The sequence below is a fragment of the Odontomachus brunneus genome, unplaced genomic scaffold, assembly GCF_010583005.1.
Source record: "Odontomachus brunneus isolate Ranch 3 - 2012 unplaced genomic scaffold, Obru_v1 Obru_scaffold_018, whole genome shotgun sequence".
NCBI lineage: Eukaryota > Metazoa > Arthropoda > Insecta > Hymenoptera > Formicidae > Odontomachus > Odontomachus brunneus.
Genome location: NW_022639468.1, coordinates 2,904,024 through 2,927,323, shown reverse-complemented (window position 1 = coordinate 2,927,323; position 23,300 = coordinate 2,904,024). Strand labels below are relative to the sequence as shown.

At 40.9% G+C, this 23,300-nt stretch overlaps 4 protein-coding genes across 5 annotated transcripts in view; 2 read left to right on the top strand and 2 right to left on the bottom strand.

Moving 5' to 3' along the window:
• The window catches only part of LOC116841754 (protein CBFA2T1), a 41,801-nt gene extending 39,643 nt beyond the window's left edge, over positions 1-2,158 (bottom strand). For both annotated transcript variants that reach the window (XM_032810086.1, XM_032810090.1), the window contains exon 1: positions 1,595-2,158. The gene's annotated coding sequence lies outside the window, so the exon portion shown is untranslated. The remainder of the gene's footprint in view (positions 1-1,594) is intronic.
• A 10,552-nt stretch (positions 2,159-12,710) lies between these two features.
• On the bottom strand, positions 12,711-16,200 carry LOC116841761 (kxDL motif-containing protein CG10681). Its single transcript, XM_032810098.1, has 4 exons — positions 16,012-16,200; positions 15,143-15,342; positions 14,925-15,062; positions 12,711-13,231 (listed from the first exon to the last, which is right to left on the bottom strand). The coding sequence occupies exons 1-4, from the start codon at positions 16,158-16,160 to the stop codon at positions 13,101-13,103; spliced, it is 618 nt and encodes a 205-aa protein (XP_032665989.1). The 5' UTR covers positions 16,161-16,200; the 3' UTR covers positions 12,711-13,100.
• A 727-nt stretch (positions 16,201-16,927) lies between these two features.
• LOC116841762 (ubiquitin-conjugating enzyme E2 C) lies at positions 16,928-18,911 on the top strand. Its single transcript, XM_032810099.1, has 4 exons — positions 16,928-17,073; positions 17,406-17,520; positions 17,630-17,834; positions 18,295-18,911. The coding sequence occupies exons 1-4, from the start codon at positions 16,970-16,972 to the stop codon at positions 18,417-18,419; spliced, it is 549 nt and encodes a 182-aa protein (XP_032665990.1). The 5' UTR covers positions 16,928-16,969; the 3' UTR covers positions 18,420-18,911.
• A 606-nt stretch (positions 18,912-19,517) lies between these two features.
• Positions 19,518-22,963, top strand: LOC116841760 (valacyclovir hydrolase). Its single transcript, XM_032810097.1, has 5 exons — positions 19,518-19,812; positions 19,888-19,978; positions 21,701-22,021; positions 22,374-22,629; positions 22,711-22,963. The coding sequence occupies exons 1-5, from the start codon at positions 19,690-19,692 to the stop codon at positions 22,811-22,813; spliced, it is 894 nt and encodes a 297-aa protein (XP_032665988.1). The 5' UTR covers positions 19,518-19,689; the 3' UTR covers positions 22,814-22,963.
• Positions 22,964-23,300: the final 337 nt, after the last annotated feature.

Genomic DNA, 23,300 nt, shown 5'->3' with positions numbered 1-23,300 from the left:
GGGGGGGGGGGGGGCACAAAGATCGACAAGCGGTTCGCGCGTTGCGGAAGCGCGGCGCGGGTACGAATTCGTTGAGCTTCCGCCATGGTTAATCGTGACGTACGCTACGCTACGCTGTCGGGGAACCGATTATTGGCAAACACCGTGCGAAAGGGTGCACCTGACAGGGGTTTTCGTCGCGCTCGGTCCTTATCTCCGTGTTCCCCGTCGAAGAAAACTCGAAATTCCCTCCCGGTAGTCTTTGCCCCACGGCGATTCATCCACCCCTCTTCGACGTTACACACGTACTCTTTGCGCTTGGATGGCTCGATTTTCCGTGTTTGGCACGGTAAATTCTCCCCGCGATATATTCGCGATAGCTGCTGGTACTGCGAGCGATTATTTCTCACGGTTTGTCCGATCTTGTCGATAACGCGAGACATTTACAGACGATATTGGGGAAGTGCTTCGACCTGGCCGATCTTGTTGTTAACTTCAGCTGTTTGTTGACAGAACTAGATTCTCTCGTCCCTTGAATTTCCTCTGCACAGACACTTTTTCGATCGTATGTACGATACAAGATATTCAGCAATTATTGAATGCCCTCAGGCTATACATTTGTAGATAGCAAATAGAGGAAAAGCCCGTGCAAGCAGATCTGAAAAGGTTGATGAATCGATTTTCTGTACGCGATATCTAGAAAAACAAACGATTCGATACTTCGTATCGTGACTTCGTACATCGAAGAGATCAAGGTATGGTATTTCCAATCAGTAACGAAATTGATCGACACGGCAAGGTGTGCACGACAGAACCATACACGTAGAATTTTTCCGATAAAAACTGCAACACAGTCGTAACATTGCAGTGGTCGGTTGAAGTGACAGTAGTTTTGTTCCGCACGCGATTTCCTAGTTATCACGTTCCCAACGTTACGAGCCCCATAGCTTTGTAACGCGTGCTTTACAGACATATGGTTACAAGTGGTTACATATGTCTTTTTCATTATTTTAATGTTGCAATACAGGGTGCTTAAAAAATTTTTAACTTATATGGAAGCAACTTTTTCAGAGAAAAACACAGAATTAATTGCTTTCGTTGGACAAATTCTCCATATAAACGTTAACATCTTTTTGAAGCACTCTGCATACATTTCGAGTAGTTAAACGTCATTCTTGAAATATTTATGGTTGAATAATTATATTTCTCACGATAAAAAATACAGCCAACACAGATCAATATTCACAGTTAGCATAGTAATGTTAACATAGTTATTAATAATATCATATAATATCTTTATACCTCAAAAGAAAGCATGTGTGCTTACGATTTGCTTTACGTAAACATTAACTTACTGATATTGTAATTTCAATACTTATTCAAGAAATTATATCACACATGTATTTTTACATGAAAAATTTGTATAATTTAACCGCCGATTTTCTGACAAGAAATAACAAAGACAAAAATTCCTCTCTCCAAGATAAATTCTTTTTCATAAAAATAAATCCGGAGAAATCGAAGACTTCAACCGCAGCGATTTATCGCACAAACGTTGAAATAAAAGAATTGCCCGACAGATTTTGAATCATAGATAACTGTAGCAGATTCTCACCTCTCCTGCCTGATCGATGTTCACGCAGCGTGTCAGATTAAACCGCAAAAAAAATCCAGGCAAGGCAGCACGGTGGCGGGCTGTCGATCAGTTTCGCGATCGGCGGCTTTCATGGGCGCCGTAGATGCTCTCGAGAGCGAGTGTCGACGATATGCTTCATCATGAAGAAATGCACTCTTCTCGTGTTCCGAATTTTTGGCGCCGCTGGAGAAACAAACGCGATTTTCGCGTGTTGGATATCGCCGATACGTCCGCGCGATTCAAACACCTTTCAGAGGGACAAGGTGACGACGAGGCGCGAAGAAGAGAGACCGAGGTGAAGAGAGACGCGGGAAAACGAGACTTCAAAATGCATGTAAATTAAAGAGAAAACAAAAGTATTCGGAAATATGCACAAAATCACGAGGGAAGGAACAGTCGACAAATATAAGTATCGAGTAACGTTTAAATCGCGAAATAAATGATGAGCTTGCAAGGATGATAACAAAACGATGATAGCGACGAGGAGAGAATTCCGAATCGTGGGGGCGACGAGCAGCACGAACAAGCGCAACGCACGGGCGGCAGTCGGCGGCCAACTGAGAGTCTCGCTGGAGAACCGAAAGGACGATGCCAGCCAGCCAGCCAGCCAGCCGGTGGTGGAGGAGGCGAAGAGGAGGAGGTGGTTTGCTAACCTCCACCACGCAACCTTCTAAACGGCCTTAACCTGCGATGCTTCCTCCAGGCGCGCGTTCCGAAGGCATCGGACGTATCCAAGTGAAACCATCGATGATCCCGGAACCCGCTGACGGAAACAATTCGCGAGGCACCTGGCGGAGTTATTTCAGGTTGGCTACACGCCTATGTAGGACCGTATCGCTCTGGGCGATGTGGACTCTGTGGATTACACGATTGAAACGATCCAGGAGGCTTCTGATAATATATACGAGAGGGAAGATTTCCAAGTGGCGAAGAGACTACGTGTTTCGAGGGATGATCTAAGAAAGTTTTTTCCCGCGGATTCGATTTCGCGTAATAATAGGCGAAAGCTCGCCGAATCTGCCAACTTCCTCGCGAGCTTCGCCTTTGAAAGCGCGAAATACTTCTCGAGACGCTGCTTATACACTTCGAGATTTATTTATTTGTTTATTGTGAGCCAATGCGCGATTTTACGCGCGTTTTTGTTTTTTCCAACAATTACCGCACTCTAATCCCACGCGTTGATCACAGCTACGTCAATTAATAACAACAGCATATCAGCTTTCGATTAAATCCCTTTTAGCACACTGTGAAAAGAAAAATATCTATAAGAAATAAAAGATATTTATTCGTCATAGATACTGATAACATATTAATTCATAACTTATTATTTTTATAATAATATGAATTATTTTTCAAATAAGGAAATAAGGATACGTTTTGTTACTACTTCAGCTTTTTACAAAAGCAAATGTTTATTCTATTCAAATAAAATAATTTAGATTTAAGTCTAATCAGTATCTATCAAGTAAATATCTTTTTTATTTTTTAAATATTTCTTCTCTCAATGTATTATTCTAAATGTGGGGACTCTCATTTGCAAGAGCCCTTCGTTTATCCCATTTTCTCGGACGATCCAGAGCCGCGATCAATGCGGAATCATCGTGGAGCGACGCTTCTCGCCGATGAGGTGCGAGACGGCCGAAATGTAGGCGCGCGCACGTTCCTATACGCGATATTGTAAACGGGGCAGTGTGCTCCTGACGTGTCGATATATTCCCGCGAAGAAAGGCTCTGCCGCTGAAGCTGAGAAATAGCTTGGCCTCCCTCGTACCTCGCACCTCCCTCCCAACACCCCCGCCCCGGGGGTGCAGACTCACCTCACCTCGGCACTTTGAATCCTGCGCCGCTCCTTTACCGCGAGCCCCGCTCCGCTTTTAGCGACGCGCGACATCGATCACCGCCATGCACGAAATCGCTGCGACAGTTTCTGCACGGTCATAAAAGTTCGAAAATCTCCCTGAGGCGGTAATTCGCGCGAAATTGCGCGAGCTCGCGTTAGACAATACTGAGATTTGCAAAATGTAGATTATTCAATATTGGCAGAGATCATTTCTCAAGCATACACATTTCTTGTTTGATAATTGATAATAATAAATAAAAATTATAAATGTCTCTGGATTCCTTTTTGAAAATTGCGAAATTTCTGATTTCTCATATTGTGCAAACGTAAAAAATATCACTCTGCGGAATGAATTTCGACGTGGAATCGCGAAACTGAATCAATTGAGGTAAAAGTACCAATCCCCGGGCATGTACATGTCTTCTGGACGTTCTTATTGCGCTGGTCTTTAAATACGAATATTTAAACGTTCAACACAAAAATAAGTATACATATATTGAATAATATAAATATTTTATTTTGAAAGCTTAAATATTCATATTTGAGAATCAGAATAACAAAACTGCAAAGTACGTGACCGGGAATTAATGTTTTTACTTTACTTGAAAGGTTCGATTACACACACACACATTACTTCGATCACTCAATGCATTTAACAATTTTTTCTACACACCTATTCTATTACCCGCACAAACAGAGAACGAATCACGAGAGAATGTTAGCGCCCGGCGCGACATTCGTCGCTGTCCCTATATCGAACAGCCGTCCATCTCGAGCGGGTCATCCTCGTGTCCGCGAGAGAGCATCGAGCCGTGACCGATTTCCGAATTCGGGCACTGACGAGGAATGCTCGTCGACCCACAATCGCGCCGGCTGTCTTCGTGGAGGACGTGGAAGACGAACGTACCATCGACCATCCAGCTCGCTTACGATATCCGGTATCGATCGATTCGCGCGACATTCTCGAAGCTCGTCAGTTGTCGACGACTTGCGCGACTCGAAGTTAATTTGCGACATACGAAACGAAATAGCGAGACCGCATACATTTTACGATTTTATCGTGATGATTAAAATTGGATGCCCGGATATTCGAGTATCCGTTGTATTAAAGAATCGATTGCGCGGGTACCCGTATCACACAAGTATCATCTCACGCGGGTAGTATTCGTTTCACACGGGTATTCACACCATGTGCCTATGAGAGATCGTACCCATGCAGAATCGGATATTTGTAGAAAAGGAAAAAAAATGTGATGTCTGAGCAAATAAATGAACGGGAGAGAGACAATCTCGAATTTGCAAACAAACACATCTCAATTGATTTTGCTATTCGCGGGTACGAGTGCCACGCATGTGAGTCAATCAAGAACCATCTCGAGAATATCAATATTTATTAACTAATCTGCCAATAAGCGTAGTATTTTAAAAATAGTTTTATATTTCAAACGTTCAATATTTTATAGTCGGACTAATGCAGTTAAAAGATCTAATAACTTATTTCACTAGTTAGTCTAACACTCAAAAAACTTATTTTTATTACATCTGTGTACGTGAAAATGTATCATAAACATTATAAACATGGACATTTTATAGTTTTATATATATATATATATATTTACGATAAAAATTGCCTTGCATCTCTGAGAAATGTTGCAATTATTTGCATTGCAAAATAGGTTTTCTCGCCGGAGGGTTAATCGTACGTAAGCGAGAAAACGCGTTTCTTAAATATTGCAAAATATTGCATATCCCCTTTGAGTTTAGTTGTATCATTATTGAGTGCAACGTTGATGTACCCGATCTTACAACAGGTAACTTTATCCATGCAGCATGTGACCCGGTTCCTTTGCCGGGGTTTTAAATATCTTCGAATGCGGAGACACACACGTGCGTAGCATCAGTGCCTCAGTCGCTCAGGGTGACATGCGTGTGTGTGAGACCAAATACGTGGACACTGAGATTGCAGTCGCTGGGGACATACACAACCACGTGCGCGCGCTTATCGGCACGAATTCGCGCTCGCACACCACGTCGACACACCACGACCTATTATACGTATTATTAGCACTCCGTCACGCCACCCTGTCATCGCCACGTACACACTCGTGCATACGTGAGCTGACGCGAGATTCCGGGGTCCCGTCTGCACGCGATCAGGTGCCCCGTCGAGCTTTCCTTGAGCTTGGGGCTTCATTAAGGGCTGATGGTTGCGATAGAAATTTCCACGATGGTTGAGCTATTGAAGCTTAAAAATACTGTATATCAAATCTCTTTAATGGAGTAAGAGGTAATCAAACCGCGCTCTCCGTCGTCGCTACGCGTAATAATGATGAGACAAAGTATAAAAGTCACAAAATTGCAAAGTTGCGAAATAACAGAGCTCGTGAAACCTACAAGAAGGGAATAAAATAGGAAAGCTCCAATTGTAAAAATAAATATACACGTAACAAAATGTTCAGTTCGTGTAACTGAGTAACGACCAGATCAGCAAAACTCACTGACGAGGAATAATATCTCTGTTACTGTGGCCGAAAATATTCGTCTGAACATTGCGTTAAAACTCGATTGTGATAACTGAGAGTAATTGGCTGAGCAAAAACCTCCTACAGGAGTCTCTGTTCCTACAATCGAGTTTTTCATCCGGTTCTCATATAACAGAATATTCTCAAATAACAGGAAACTAACAATTACATTAACGGAATTGTTATTTCCGCATATAGTTTCTGCAAGTAATTCACTAAAAGTAGTGTAGGCGAATGGAAACAATCATAAACCGCAATCATAATCGTCTTGGGAAATACATTTTAAAGATGCCCGTGTCAAGTGATATACCCTCTTCGTAAGTTGAAACAGCGCTCCCTTGTAAGTGTCCACTGCGGTTACGTTGAAGGGACAAAACATGTAACTAGAAGCGAGCAGGCAAGCAAGCTCCCACCGTAGTCACCGTGAATGACGAAGCGGGCTACAAGCACGTCGCCGGTAATTGGATGGACGGCGAGTAATTTATCGAGCCGCTTCAGGTATGACGCGCCGCGAGTTTCGACGTCGAATTAGCGCGGGCGCTCGGGATAGGAATTAGTCGGCAAAGCAATCTAAGTTTCCGTCGGCGGCCGGAGCCGCGCGAATAGCAAATCATTCGACGTGATACAGACGTTACGTACGGCCGAGTCTTCCCGCGTAATTCTCACGTAGGCGGAAGTAACACACGCGTATACACGTACATACGTGTCATCAAGCTCGCAGCGGGTATAGCTTCGCTGAACCGCAATGAACTCGATCGATTTTCGCGTCAATGTAGATTCTAAAAAATCCTGTTATTTGATCGTGTGAAATTTTCACCGACAACTCTTTATTTGTCATTTGCTTTACTTCAATATATATAAAAAACCATATAAAGTGTAATTTTACTTTAATACATAAAAAATATATGTAAAATGTCATTATTAATTTTTAAGAGTCAAATAATTCGGTCGGTGAATAATTTAAAATTTAATGAGAATTTTTACACAATTAAGCAATTGACTGCTGTTGAAAATAATTTTATAAATTATTTTAAATATTTCAATTGTATATTTTATAAGTGGTGCAGGAATTGTGTATGTATGTGTGCATACATGTGCGTATATTCTATGAGCCTCGATAAATTTACGACTATTTAATTAAAAAAATTTTTTTTAAATCTGACGAAATGTCAGCTCTCATCTTGTGTTACGAGCAACGTTACAACGATAATATTACGATTTAGATAATTGAATTCTAAAAACGCGCGACAAGCTCGCGAGAATTCCGAGCGTTTCGTGGTAAATCTGATCGATTTCGGTAATTTCGGCGATTGCCGCATGAGAGATATTAGCCGAAGTAGAAGAAATTCTATGTCAAATGGCGCTGACGTGAATCGACGCTTTCTCAAACTCCAGATGAAGTTCTCGAAACTCCTTTAATTACAACCCAATATTTTCTAGCAGAATAACGGGCGTGCGTTAAGCAGGGATCGATATTAAAATTCCGCCGAATAAATTATACCTGAAGCTTGATTCACTGGCGAGGAAAGTCTGCGGCAGGGATGATTTAAGCAATTGTTATCAAAAATCTTGCAAGACTCACACAAAGTTTAACATAATATCTCCGTCATAAATTTTTTTTAACGTAGAATTTTTTAAACACGTGTCATATTTATAGCTCAACCTGCACACACACGTGAGCATTTTAATTAATTTTATTCTTTTTCCTGCTTGCAATTATATAGACACATTATAAAGACATATTAATGCATATATTCTTTTTTTGTATTAAATGGTCATGAAGCGCGTCAATGTTTATCCTACGGCACTATGCTATGTACCATTCGTACATTCCTATTCACGAATTTCGAATAATATACGCGGCATAACAATGCCGACGCAACAATGCAGATAGGTACGTGTCGCTTATGAATTATGGCAACGTCAATTAATTTTGATACATTATTATAAACAGTCCCGCATACGAAAGAATCGTCGAGCGCAACTCGAAATTCATCGCACGTGCAACGAGGCATCTCTAAGCTGTGAATCTACATTATACGTACTCTCTTAAAGTAAATCAGTGAAACATCAATGAAAGCAGTGAATATACACTGATTTGTAGTTATAAGTATAGCACTGAGACTGCTCAGTGCTATAATTATAACTGATATCAATGACTATCCACTGATTCACTTTAAGAGGGTATGGAGCGAAAATATGAAGTATAAGAAATCGCGCATAAAAGAAGAGCAGAAGACAATTTGCTGTCTCACACGAGCATACACTCGAACCCAGAAACAACGCGTACAATCGCGACGTTGCTGCGATTGAGGACAGCGTCGAGGACGATCCCTTCGCGATCTCGCTGCGAACCGGAATTTCGAGACCCAATTACCAAGTCCGGCGGCGCGTATCGAACGGACGGACGTGTGATTAAACGCTAATTCCGATTTATTCGACGTACGGCCGTAAGTTTCGGCGCGGTGATGGCGTCAATCGCAGGGACGACCGCGGCCGCGTTTTACACGATCGTCCACCTACGTGCTCGTAATTTACGACTTATCGGCGCCGGGGCACGGTGTAATTTTCGCACTCGTGCAAAATTACACCGACGCAAAGCCAACGATCGCCAATGGGACTAGTGCACCCCGTGCACCCTCTCGTGCACCCCACGCTCTGTCTCTCTCCCTCGAGTTCTCTCTCTCTCTCTCTCTGTCTCGCACTCTCGCTCTCTGGAAGTGACGCGAGATCGTGCTCCCGGCGCGGGCGGGCATGTACCGGGATGTCGATACCACGAGAAGCGGATGTCAATAGCATGAAGTCACTCCTCCGGCGAGGGAGAAGCTGCATCCGCCGATTTTACAAAGCTCTCGCCGCTCTGTCGCCCGTACGCGCTGGAGAAAAAAAGCGTTAGTCGAGGAAGCGAGAGAGCGACGGAGAAATTCTTCTCTCTCCTGTTGGCAGAGAGCGAATGAATGAATAGATTTTACTATATCTTAGGTCTGCGAGATCCTCTCAGAAATATGTACAGGAATAATATATTAATAAAACATAGAGTGATCCAAAGAAGCTAAACAATGTACGCGCTGTTGCTATTACAGAATATAGCTTTGATATACGCGCGAAAAATTGTTGTAAAATTCTGGACATTTTTTCCTGTGTAAAAAAGCTCGCTCGTACATGCATGCATGTGTGTGTGCTCTCTGCTGAAAAGAAATTTATTTTGATTTTAATGTACAGCTAGTGAGGAGAAGGTCCGTGTCGAAACGTTATTATGTGCTAAACGTGTTAATTTGATTCTACAAGATCTTGCTCGTCTCTCGAGAGAGAAATTTATGAAGATCGCCTGCTGCGATATTACGTCGAAATGAAAGAATTGGATGGCCACGCGAAGCGCCAAGTGTACGATATAAAATAGCGCGGCCGAAGATTATGCCTCATTATACGGGAATTATGTCGGATACGACCCGCCGTATTTAATAAAGAGCTGGAGAGGGCACGCACTTACCGTCCATTTACTTACGGAAACCGCCGCGGGCGAGATTTTAATCGTTCCGCAAGAGTCGTGCTCTTCCGCTTCTCTCCCGCTCGCGATCTCCCAACTACCGTCTACCCTGATAAGATCCCGTGTTTTCTTTGGCCCGGCCGAGGCTCTTGGAAAAGTTCAATCCGAAGTGCTGCCGGTGACACTCTCGGACGAGTTGGCGGGTGTGTTCCGAGCACGCTTTTGTATTACTTTGCATCGGCGGAGAGCGACCGCCGTTGTGCCCGCGTCAACTAGACGTACCTGCTGGGTACCGGCGTGCGAAACGCTTCCCATAAAAGGAAACGAGAATATCGCGGCCTTCAAAAACACCGTCGACTTTTCAAAGACTTTGACGAACTCGCGTCTTTTTTCTCTTTCTTTCGATTTTCCTTTTTTTTCTACATTGCATTCTATCCATAGCATTCCACGCACGCGTGGATTAAAAATAAATTATTCGATCACTGCAATCGAGAGTTTGAGAAATTATTAGCGTAATTATTAGCGCCAGAGGCTACTGCGATAAACGTTCTAAACAATGACAGGTGTATTTTATGCTTATTTTTATATAATTAAATAAATGAACACAATAATGAAATAAATTTATTTCGTGTTCCTGAAACTGTCCTACTATAAGTTATATTTCAAAAAGAAAAGACGCAAGCCAGGTATTACATTCGTTCTCTCTCTCTCTCTCTATTTCTCTCTCTAAAAATTGCGAAATTTTGAAGTCAGCCTGATTTAAACCCGATTTATTCCACCTGGTCGAAAAGCCATATTTCTCATTACGCATATACATCTTTCTACACTTGAATTATTCCGCTTGCAGAAATCTCAGCACATCAATCTTGGTGACGGACAAGCAGTTAAAAATTCTCTCGCAACTCGCCGAGAGAAGGTACAATAGATATTCTACGTAGTTATCAAATTTGCAACCGGGTCGAAAACTATTTTACGATGGCGCACATGTGCCATTACGGGCCGGGTGGAAACAAGCTTTGTTGTGCTTGTGTCAACAAAAGACGCGTGTTCTGGAAGCGCGTGCTGCATGCGACGCTTGGAAGAATGAAAGTAAATATCGAGCGCGGCGCAGGTGGACCGGATAAGATTAAACAGCTGTTTCCGCGTTTTATCGGGAGTGCAGTTAACCGCCGACCGTCCCCTCCCTTTCCCGAAATGCATTCTTCTCGGGCGCGTTAGCACGCGCGTGCAATATCCGCAATAGCGGCCTGCACAAATGAATTGCGCTTTGCGCAAGCAGTTGGGACGGACTTTAAGAGGAAATAGTCCAATAATGCCCGCGATAAACTCCACGCGAAATATCTCAGGGTGTTTCGCGCTTCGTCTCCCCATTACATTTGCATATCTTATCTTATTTATACAAATGCCGAGAAGAAATTCGGAAAAAGTGAGGAGCAAATGGTACTCACGGGAGAGATTATTCATCAGCGTCTGCGGTCCCGAGAACTGTCTAAATAAAAACAGATTTTTCCAGAAATCATTAGAACTGCCTTCTCTTTTTCAGAAAATCGCTGTCACTTCGCTGATAAACTTATTGCTCAACACGCGTTCTCTCTCTAGACAATTAAATGAATGAACGGGCGAAGAAATGAAAATTGGAATAGTGTTAAAATAGCGTCAGAATTTGATTCATTTTAATGCAACGCGAAATGTGCAAAAAGCACACGAGAAGATATTTCCTATAGTCATGTGACTGTTCTCCAGTAGCAGAGTTTTGAAGGCTTCTCTTGCAAAATTCCACAAAAATTTATGAAACCAATGTACGTTATACTTTCATGATGCATCGCAGCAGCCTCGGGGCGCGCTGAACAAGTTTCCACACGCGCATAAAAGTGCCTCGAGTTTAATTATACGTGAATCTTGCACGAGATGAATACCACGTTACGCGAACACGCACATGTCGCATCTCCTAGGATTTTATTTCGAAATGTCCAATCGTCGCGGGAGAAAGGAAGCAAGACAGAATAGATAGAAAACAGCTGAGGCGCAGCTGGTTTCTGGCATCGCGACGGCTGGCGTCTTTTCCGCGCAGGGAGCGTCGCGCTCCGCGCGCGCGTATGCACGCGCGTCACGTCTGTGTATAACACAAACCATCGATGGTAGAAAGCAGAGCCAGAATCGATACCTGGCAATATTTTAGCCGGAGGCGATAACAAACCCCAGAAGAAAAATTAACACTCACTACCGGCTCGATGCGCCGGTAACACGCTTTTCGAATTCCGTTAATCTGTAAATAATTACGACTGCGATTACAGGGCGATTGCGCCGACGAATGCCGGAGAAGGCGCAGATCGTAGAGCAAATATTTGAAATCCGTGGGGAAGCTTGTCTTGTTCGAAGAACTCGTGAGCGCGTACCTCGGCCAGAGAGACGCGGAGTCTAGTTTCTACGAAATATTATTCTCGCGTTTTCGCGAGAGCGCGCGCGAGAAAAAGCAACATTTCGCTGGCAACTCGACCGGTGTTTAGCTCGACTTTCAAACGGCAGGAGACGTCACGTGAGCATCAATCGTCCTCGTTTCGAGAGGATATCGATCGTAAATCGACGAATATCGATGTGTCAACTTTCAAACGACCGTCGCATTCGCTCGAATTTGTCGTTCTTATCCGAACGATTGAGAGGAAGCACGCGACTACCGCTACATCCTAATAAAAAAAAAAAAGAAAAGAGAAAAAGACATCGTCTGACACATCTTGTCGAAGCGCGCATCGACGTCGCTCACTGTATGTAGCTCGGCGCGCCGAACGTGAACACGTGCAGTGGACACTTCGAATGTCTTCCTCCTGAATTAACGCGGCGAAAGAAGTCACGTGAATCTTTCCCGAAGAAGCGGCCAAGCTAAGTATAGCGACCGCGTCGCGCGCCCACGCGGATGCAGCCGTGAAAAGCATTCGCATTAATCTCGGCGCCACCTTTGCCGGCTGGACGAGTGAAATATTTCACGGCGACGGCTGCGTCCTCGCTAATGAAACGCCCCAGGTGGTGGTGGTAGTGGTGGTGGTGGTGGTAGTGGTGGCGGCGGTGATGGCGATAGTGGAGGACCGCCGGCGCGATTCTCTCTACGCGACTTTTCGCGACTCGCGGATTAAAAAGCCCGAATGTCCACGAGGACGTCTCTTCCGGCGCGCCTCGCTCATCTTCACCCTCCCGTGCCGTGTCATCGCGCTGCGCTCTCGCGCTCCCCGGTATGGAATTGATCAACACACCGCTCTAGCGTGTACAAAGAATTTATTTCGTTGAACATTGACAGTATTCACAGGCTCTCGCAGCTTATTACACAATGACATCGAGATATGGTATCCGTGCGTGGGTGGTATCGATCGAGACGTCTCGAGGTTCCCGGTCCTCTTATTGCCGATTGATCGATCGATTTGATTAGCTCGCACGCTCGCAGGCAACATTCGAAGTGGCCGATGCATGAGTCCGACTTTTCGAAGCATGATTAATAAGCGTCGTCGAGTTACTTGCTTCGTTTAGTTTGCTCGATTTCATTCTCTCTCTCTCTCTCTCTCTTTCTCTGTCATTCTCTCAAACTTTCTTACTCTCTTTCTCTCTCTCTCACTCTCTTTCCCGTATTTTCCCGACCCCGGCTTTCTCTCAGCCGGTGTCGGACGTGCAGGAAGACGTGTCGGCGTTACTCTGATCGTTGTTGCTCTCCGTCGACGAGCTGTCGTTACTCTTTATTCGTCGTTTGCGCAGCTTCGTGAACTGAAACTCCTCGACCGGCACTGCACACCAACAATTGAAGTCATGTTATTAGTCTCTTGGCTAATTATCGATGCCCACGATATTATTTATATATTTTTTTTGTCTTTTTTTCTCTCTGGGCATATCGAGGGATGGGACAGTTTGATCGGGATAAGTCAAATCGCAGCGTGTAGGAAAACGAGAACGAAGAACACATGTATATTTCTCTCTCGGTCGATCCTGGACCGAAACGCTTTACAACGTGGATCGCATTATCTTACAGTGGAAGTGCGCGTACAACGGGCTTGCTTGAGCACCTTGAAACTGATTCGGGTTCGCAGGCTGCGGAACTTAGGTACCGCCGATATCGCGCACCGAAACCGATACGGACGCATATCCCTTCGTGGCGCGCACATCCTCGCATCCACGCGAAACCGCAACGGAACAGCGACTTAATTTAATCTTTAGCCGAGCTCCCCTACGTAGCAGACTCTATTGCCGAAGAGGCACTGGATACGGCGTCACCCCGATTGCAAGACAGACTGTTTCTCGAGTGTCACGACCGAACTGTAAATCCTTGCAGACGTACCTATCGCAGTAGCGTGGAATAGACACGACTCTGTGTGTACGTATGTGTGTGTGTGTGTGTGTTTATACGTGAGTGCGACGAGGTAGACGAAAAACGAACGATCTTTATTTACAATAATGCACTATGTAACACATGAACAAGCTTCCTCACTATGCGCCGAGAAAAGCGATAAATCGGTTTGTACATCGAAAGCGTGTCGTTATGCGATATGTACATACTTACACGACTTAGCCGATGAATTATGTAATGAAGAAAGGACATTTATAGAATAGTAAACTTCCGTACTTCTCCGTTCCGACGTAGTTCGCTCTGCATCGTTATCTCTCACGTTACCTCTTGTTATTTCCTTCTTTATGCTCCCGTAATGTCGGATATTTAACGCGATAATTCTCTTTCTTTCTTTCTCTCTTTATCTCTTTCTCACTCTCTTCGTCGCTCATTCATGACCAGAAAAAAAAAATTACGAGATTCGTTAACGTCTACTCGCGTGACATAATCAGTATGGAAATTTACTTAGTGCTGTTCTCGCATTGTGAACTCTTGCTCGACGATATAATGAATCGTGCCATATTACATGCGAGCAGTAACAATCAAAGAGTCCCGAAGACATCTATTCTTTGTCATTTGTACGAGAGACTTGCGAAAATAATCGGTCGACTCGCCGTTGCAATCGATACTCTGTAGAGCGGTTTGTACCCCAGTATCCTCTCTCCCACGGAAGGGACAATGCACAAAGTGTCAGGTAAGGTGCAATCTTCAGAAGCGAGATACGTTTACTTCTTCTCGTTAAACATCGATCTCTAGTAGAAATATCTCTTTAAAATAGAGTCTTTGATGCATTCACAGCTATAACGTACTTACATACATTTCACAACAATAAAGTCGTCTCAATCTTTAAACAGTGGTACAGACTAAACAGGTCCTCTTTAAGTCTTACAACAAAGCATAGTTTCGTGTCGCCTCCGCCAATGTGTACATATTAGAAATTGTAATATGTTACCTGAATCACACCGCCCGCTCGTGCGTTCCGTGTACGGCTTACTTTACGTGTCATTTTACATTCGAACGTTCGTCGGCATCCGCGCGTAAGTCGGGACGGTCTTATTCTTTAGCGATATGACTATTTGTAGTGGAGGTCTCATTACCGTCTGAATCGGGATCACGATCGGCGGCACAGTGAGTCGGGGCGGACGGCAATGGCACGATCTCCGGCTCCAGGGGCTTCACCGGACAATCGATATCCTCTACGATGACCTCCTCCGCCAGACTGCTCCTCACCGCCTCTGCGAGATTGCGTACAATAAACGTAATTTACATCCTCACATTTGAATCCTCACTAGAGCTCGTTTACGCGATTAATTACCATTAAATGCCTGCGGGTATTGTTGGCTCAGTTTGTTCTTTACCAGACGAATCCTCTTGAAGATATAATCCAAATCCCTCTTCATTTCAATCAGAAGAGCGGTGTGTTTCTTGAATTCGGTGCCGGCTGTCTTCAGTCTGTTTATTGACAACTGATTGCAGTTGGTCAACATCTCGTTGGTCTTCTCGAACCTTTGCAACCTGAAATCGTGTGTAAGAAATAAAGAATATATTAATAGAAAATAAGGAATAATCATACACACAGAAAAATACTGCGTCCAATTAAACGTCACTTGCTTCTAGTATTTCATAAGTATATTTCTGCAAATCTATCATAAGTTTGTCATGAGCATCAAATTTATTCAAAATGCATTCTGAACACTAGTAAGCTAATAAGTTCAGCATTTCAATCAATAATATTAAATTAAAACAAAAATTCAGTTTGCTTACTACATAGAGTCTATATAAAATCGAACCAACTTTTTCTTCGCTGAAGTTTTACATTATGTGAGAGAATCTACATCTTACATCTTGTAGAGAGAATAAATTCTTCTTTTGAATATATAATAATAAACTTCTCTGAAATTTGTCACAAATATGTTTGAAAACTATTACTAAAAGAATATTCCTTGAACATAACTATTACTTAAAACAAAAAGTATAAAATGAGTAAACGTAAGCTTTTCTTAGTGATGAAATCTAGACAGTACAAAACGTCTCAGAATCATCCTGAATGTCCTCAGGAAAAGGATGCCTAAATATATTCAGCAAAATCTCATGACATTCTGTGTTCTGATATGTTATCATAATATTATCTGGTATTTTTCTGTGTGTAACGTTAAGTCACAGAGCACTTGTGATACAACTTACATTTGTTTCTGAGCACGTATCATAGACTCTACGTCCTGCTGATCGACAATGCCAGCTAGACCTTGCACAAATACCTCCGGCGCGGTGTAGTTTCTGAAACACTCGAAACTACCAGTATCCGACTCCGGTGTGCCTTGCGCCGCTGCCATGCTTTTGCTATCTCTCAAGACTACCAGACCTCGAATTTACTTTCATCATCAAGTAGCCCCATCATATAACTCCGTCCCGTTGGCTCAGCATAAGAGAATCGGGTTATCGCAAAACTCCTCATTCGTAAAAAAGAAAAGAATCTCGCAGCACCTGTATCGCAGAAACTGTCGACAAGCGTGAAGTTTACCAAACGTTCGGACTGTCCGCGAATCTTTCTCAACACGTCGTATCGATCTGAGAGGCCGAGGATGACTAAGAGAGTCGTCGATTATCCAACCAGTCATTACCTCACGATGACAACGATAGTCTCAAGCTGATTCGAGCTAATCGAGCTCATACTACAACACGCCGTCCGTCTAACCAAATGCTGTCGAAGTTATCGATTTGAGGCACGTTCGATTTAAATACCTTCGCTCCCGACGACGACACGACACGAAGTAGGCGCGGAATCGCAACGCACGCGACGACCTGTCTTTCTCGCCACGGCTTCGTCGCTCGATCGAATCCTACGAAGCCGAAGAGACCCACGCAACGCAACGAGGAACAGCGATCAAAAACCGAAGCGAACAACGAGCGGCACCGCCGTCGCTTCGGCCGCGCCGCGAGAAACGCAACAGCTGTTCGACGCCCAACGTTTTCGGCTCCGACAGTAGCACGTGTAGCACGCATTCAAATTTCCTCCGTGACTGACTTGTGTTGTGGCTGAGTAGCATCGCTCCGCGAAGAGGGGACCTTGTCTCTCTCTCACTAACGTTCGACGTTCAGTCGATTTTGTGTTGAGTTCCGTGTGACCGCGTGTCTCAGAAGGATGGCGCAGAACGTCAATCCGTTCTGCTCGTCGCAGAACACGCCGAACAAAGCCACGGAGGAGAAGCAGAACGTGCCGAAGGACAATCATGCAGTCAGCAAACGGTGAGAGAGTCCGTTAGCTTGTTCCTCGCGATTCGTTCCAACGGGATGTTTTGCTGTTTCTTTTCTCGCTCATACGAGCCGGCGATGATCGCGATGATTTTTGATGTGTGAATCTCATATTTTCCACGTGTAGTCGATATCGTCCTTTGTTCGCTGCGGCAACGTAACCTAGTCGACAAATTACCAAGTAGCCGATCTCAAACGATGCATACTAGCTTTTGTAAATGTTTCACAGGAATTAACTTATTGATATTTCATCATTTTTCCATTGAGAACAGCTATGTACAGATTATTGAGATAGCAATACTCATTCATCACTCTTAATTGTTTAGGTTGCAGAAGGAGCTCATGGTGCTGATGATGAGCACTGAGCACGGAGTATCAGCCTTTCCTGAGGGAGAAAATTTATTCAAATGGATTGGGACCATCACGGGACCAAAAGATACAGTAAGATTTGTTTTCTATTCTGAGTACTTGGATATTACTATATTTGGTTCTCAATATTCTGGTGGGAACAATGAGGGAAGATTTAATACAAGGATTTAATATATTATAGGTATATGCTGGTCTCACTTACAAACTGACTCTGGAGTTTCCACATAGTTATCCATATAGCGCTCCAATAGTTCGCTTTGTCACACCTTGTTTTCATCCTAACGTTGACCCTGTTGGTAATATCTGTTTGGATATACTGAAAGACAAGTGGAGTGCATTGTATGATGTGCGCACCATTTTACTTTCCATACAGTCTCTTCTTAGTGGTGAGTATAAGTAAGATGACTGTGATAAGGTGATATAATCTATGAAAAAAATAATTAAATAATTAAAAATAATTATAAGTGAGAAAAATAATTATGTATAATTATATAATATACATGAATTTTTTATTTTTCTATATGGTCACATGTATAATCATATATATGTTCATATAGAAAAATTGTATAAATACTATTAAAGTAACTGTATATGTTAGTAGTCTATAATGTCAACATATTTAATTGAGTAAAATTTTCTATTTCTTTCCATTCAACAGCAGTTTTCATGTGAATATATATAATATTACATATGAATATACGAAACTATAGAAAAAAAAATTACATATATATAGGTTATATGTACATAATTTATATTTGAAATTATATATATTTCTCTTTCTTTTTTTTATTCACACAGACAGTGTTAGCACACAATACTAATTTAAACTTATATCTTACCGTGCAGAACCTAACAACGATAGCCCGCTTAATATTCAAGCAGCGGAACTATGGAACAACCAGACGAAATACAAAAAGTATCTGACAGAAGAATACAACAGGGCACACAGTCGTAATTCACAAGATTCATGATGAGCCATTATCATATAATCATTTTGAATCACTTAATATCATTATTTCTATTTCGGGCGGTAAGATTATAATTAAGTGTCAGATTTATCGAAATTTTGTGCACTTTTCTTGCAAATCATGAACATTGCTGAGTAATTTAAATCGTAGTTTCATTTTATTGGAACATAACGACAAAATTCTTCGTTGCGAATTTTGCATATTACATCGCATTTATGTCGCAAAATTTTTGTAGAAATTCTTTTCCTGAAAATCATGAATTCACGTGATCACATCGATATCAAGACTGTGTGCACGTATTAATTGACATACAATTGACATACATCTTTTAATTGACATATAATCGCACAAGAAGCACACGTTTATTTATTTATCATGTAGAAATATATGCGTTGGTCCTTTGATCATTGGTCATCATGTGTTACATTCGCACTTGATGTTTCTTTCCATTTTTACCATTATTGTATAATTCCAAAATAAATATTTTAATGATCATACAATATATAATTAAAATATAAGCCCGTATGCTGTTTCTCATCGCTAAAAGTGTCTCCAAAAGTAGCTTATAGCCAATCAGAAGGTTTATCCAATCAGTCACTTTTAGAGGCACTTTTAAGCAATACAAATTTTTAACTTATATAGCAATAGAAACTTTTAAGCAAAAAAAAGTTCAGAATATAAGCCATAACCTCCAGTCGCTGTTGAAACACATGGCTTAACAACATTGTGTATAGTGCTCTGTTTCCCTAGCCTGTTTTCAGAACTTGTATATTAATTAGATGACCGTGCACAGTTTTCAATTTTATAGAAATATTACTTCTTTTTTGCTGTATACTTTGACATTCACTTGTTTCGGCATTCGTTATCAAAATTCACTTTTTTAACAATATTTTCCAAAAACACTGCGATTTATATTATGTGGAATAGTCGTGTTGATCGAATCGCTAAAAATATATATCTGGAGAAAGACTATTTTTTTTTATTTTAACAAAGTACATAGATATTTTCGGGAAGACTTTTGTTTCGCAAAATACGATTTATACTACTGTTCAGTTCGTTAATAACGTTTGGAAATAATTCGGAAATAATATTCTCATAATGGGGCTTTAATTTGTTAATAACTGATATATAGTAATAATAAACGGACGAAGTTTGACAAACGTAGCTGCGTGATGATCATCAATTCGCAACATTGCACCGATCACATCAGGTTTAAATCACGTGACAATCAGCACACTCTTTGATCTTGTTGTCAGTCTTGAATTTAGATAATATGATATCCAACGTATATAAAACTTTCAGTCGTTCCACGAGAGTGATACGTAAGTTTGTGATACAGCAGAACGTGTGGAATCGGCAACTATCATCAATGGCTAACAAAGTTCGTCAGATAGAGGTACGTAAAGAACTGCTATAGAACAGTGTCATGAACGCAAAACAGCGGAGCGTCATTCGATACGTTGTCTGACAGGAACGAAAGGTTAATGTGAACGGTACGGACATAAATTACGCCAGGGTCGGCACGGGTGATCATCCAGTATTGTTGTTGCCAGGCGCACTAGGTAAGTGTTAGTATTAATAAAAATTATTACGTAATGACGGAATAATTATTTATGTGTGTACATTGTTTTCGCTGAATTCCATGGTGTTTCTTTGATATTTGCCGCCATCTACCGGATGCTAGTCACCGGTGTGGTAATTATGACGTTCTACATATCCGGTGGAAGGCAAAATAAGTGTCATTATTATTACTAGAAATGAGTGATTTTGAAATAAAAATCGAGATCAAATAATAAATAACAAAAATTGTCAATTCTTCATTCTATTTAAAAATAAAAAGTCCTTCTACCCGCCTTTGATAACATTGCGCAAAAAATGAAGGATAATTCTCTCGATTATTAGTAATAGACATAATTCAACGAACATTAATTTCATCAATTATGATAATAGAGAGGATTTTACAGATAAAAGGCTGTAGTTTTTAGAATATTTTTACGAATATAATGTTTATTTGTTTACAAATAATAAATTTTGCACGAATATAAATCAAAAGATTCGCTTATGTGAAAACTTTTATTAAAGTTTGTGAACCTATATTATTGTGAATATATTTGTACAAATATACGTGCATATAAAATAGAATTTCCATGTAGAAATACGATGTATAATAAAATATATTCTTACAAATATAATAAACGTGCATAGATTTTTACCTGGAATGAGTACAGATGGCGTATCAAACAGTCGTGCAAAGTAGTATCAAGCAAAAAACACCGACGTAGCTATTCTTAGGTTTCTCTCTAACAAAACATAGCAAAATTTAACAAAGGCTACAATTTCGACAAAAATGACGACAGTGTAATGGCCTGTTTTTTTCAGCTGCACTGCTGAACTGGTGCAATAAGTTAGAAAAGAGTGAGAAAACATATATTTGTCTCACTTTAACTTATTTGTCTCACTTTAACTTATACCAGTTCAACAGTGCAGCTGAAAAGAACAGATCATATGAGACAAAGAGAGAGAGAGAGAGAGAGAGAGAGAGAGAGAGAGAGAGAGAGAGAAATATTTGAAGAGAGAGTTTACTAAGCCGGAATTCAAACTCTGGATCTAGAACATCGTAGACGTTTTATTCACTCACTATACGCGATCAAAGCAGAAAGGACATTTTTATTTCAATGTCAAATAAATCAATGAAAGAAGATCGCACAGAAATATACTTGCGCACAAATTACAAACCCTCATAGCATAAGATCTTAAAAGGATATCTTGGGGACTTGTATGAACATTTAAAAGTCCTCGGAATATTTTTAGGATATTCTGCGGACATTTAGCAATCCTCTGGATGTCTTTAGGACATCTTTTAAATCTTATGCTATGTGGGAAAGAAAGTTCGTACTTTTAAATAAAGTGAAATTTGGTTTTGTAATGCAACTCGAAAACTATAAAAACTATAAAAATTTTATACATCTAACTGATCTCTCCCTATCTTTTGATTTATATTCTGTTCTGTTGTCTCGCCAACGGCTTTTTTGTCTCCAAATTTCGATGCAACAGCAGATCAGAGAAATTTCTTACCTTAACACAATAATACAATAACACATTTTCTGTTTTTAAATAAAATGACTCAGTGAGAGATTAAGTCAAGTAGTTTATTCTTCAGTAGCAGAGGACCGAACAGCGGACTATGTAATAGACTTGTCTGTGTTTATTGATGATAATTCTTTAATAATAATCCTTTTATCTGGTGTTAAATTATTATTTACTTATTGGATTGTATATTTTAGGAACGATTTGGACTGATTTTAAGCCGCAGCTTGAGAATCTTGACGTGGATAAGTTGGTTATAGTGGCGTGGGACCCACCCGGCTATGGAAAATCGCGACCACCAAACAGAATATTTTCGAACAATTTTTTCCAGCGCGATGCCGTTTATGCCAACAACCTAATGAAGACTTTAGGCTATAAGAAATTCTCTTTAATCGGATGGAGTGACGGTGGTATCACGTCGCTTTTTCTTGCCGCCACGTATCCCGAGAGCGTTTACAAGATGGTTGTTCTGGGTGCAAACGCGTATATACATCCGATGGAAATCGATTTTTATAAAAGTACGATCCGATCTAGCTTTCGATATCCAAAATCAAAGCACCGTTCGATCATATAATAATACTATCAAGAATATATTTCGTAACTTTTACTTATTTTTTTTTTAACAGAGTACAATCAACTAAAAACTATCTTAAAATTTATACATACACATTTCGACACAAGTATACTTTAGACTTGTAAGAACAATTAAAATCACAAAAATTTGCTCAAAATGCTAAAATAGCAAGTTTCTTTTGTAAAAAGAGCTAGAGATCCCGCTATTATTTATCTCGAAAATATTCGGACACATTTTACGTAATTCTTACGTTCTTCAGTTATATATGCAGCCCTTCATAAAATATTCCTATACAGAAGTCAAAGACATCAACTCGTGGTCAGAGAAGATGAGAACACCTATGATTCAAGCATACGGTGAGGATTACTTCAGGAAGACTTGGTCTGATTGGGTAGACGCCACGCTAAGGTTGTACGAGAAGCAGAACGGTAACCTGTGCAAACAGGTTTTATCGAAGATAAAATGCCCGACGTTGATCGTTCATGGGGCCAAAGATGCGATGGTCCACGCGGAACACTCGCAGTACTTGAAGCAAAACATTGCCAACTCAAAGTTTGTACTTCATTCACGGATTTGATGCAATCTGGACAGTTCACAAGACGTTTTGCTAACTTCTCTCGTATTGTATTACAGATTGTATATATTTGAAAAGGGCGCACACAACCTTCACTTGAGATATGTCGAGGAGTTCAATAAGCTGGTGATGGATTTCCTCATAGAACAATCGAAGATTTAATGCATTCAAACAGTGTGATAAATGTTTTAGATCTAAAATTAGATGCAATCATCTAATTAAAATTAAATGTATATTACAAGGTAGTTTTCATTATGGTGATATTTCTTTATGATAAGAATGATATTAAACGCTTGTGTACAGCTTTATTAATTTTATTATGATTATATGATTCTTACAATAATACATATATGATTTTTACAATATATATATAATATGGTTTTTACAAATGCATATTGAGATATATATATATATATATATAATTTCGGGATATGTATTTGTAAATATATATTTACAAATATATATTTACAAATACATATCCCGAAATAAAATTTCATAAGTAATATCACGTCGATCCGCTTTTCTCCTTTAATATCTCCCTTCAAATCTACTCTTATTACCCAAAGTAGTACTTTCAAGTGATCTTTAATTTCAGCACGATCTCGTGCTCGAAATAAACCATCTATACATCACATCTGATCGGAAGTAA

Excerpts from the sequence above, each read along its gene's own strand:
- LOC116841761 (XM_032810098.1), bottom strand. The coding sequence starts at position 16,160 with ATGGCAGCGGCGCAAGGCACACCGGAGTCGGATACTGGTAGTTTCGAG. Across the intron at positions 15,343-16,011 it reads ATACGTGCTCAGAAACAAAT|GTTGCAAAGGTTCGAGAAGA; the intron begins GTAAGTTGTATC and ends ACACGATTTCAG. Across the intron at positions 13,232-14,924 it reads TCGTGATCCCGATTCAGACG|TGCCGGTCGAGGAGTTTCAG; the intron begins GTAATGAGACCT and ends GTTGGTGTGCAG.
- LOC116841762 (XM_032810099.1), top strand. The coding sequence starts at position 16,970 with ATGGCGCAGAACGTCAATCCGTTCTGCTCGTCGCAGAACACGCCGAAC. Across the intron at positions 17,074-17,405 it reads AATCATGCAGTCAGCAAACG|GTTGCAGAAGGAGCTCATGG; the intron begins GTGAGAGAGTCC and ends TTAATTGTTTAG. Across the intron at positions 17,521-17,629 it reads TCACGGGACCAAAAGATACA|GTATATGCTGGTCTCACTTA; the intron begins GTAAGATTTGTT and ends AATATATTATAG.
- LOC116841760 (XM_032810097.1), top strand. The coding sequence starts at position 19,690 with ATGATATCCAACGTATATAAAACTTTCAGTCGTTCCACGAGAGTGATA. Across the intron at positions 22,022-22,373 it reads GGAAATCGATTTTTATAAAA|AAGTCAAAGACATCAACTCG; the intron begins GTACGATCCGAT and ends ATTCCTATACAG. Across the intron at positions 22,630-22,710 it reads CAAAACATTGCCAACTCAAA|ATTGTATATATTTGAAAAGG; the intron begins GTTTGTACTTCA and ends ATTGTATTACAG.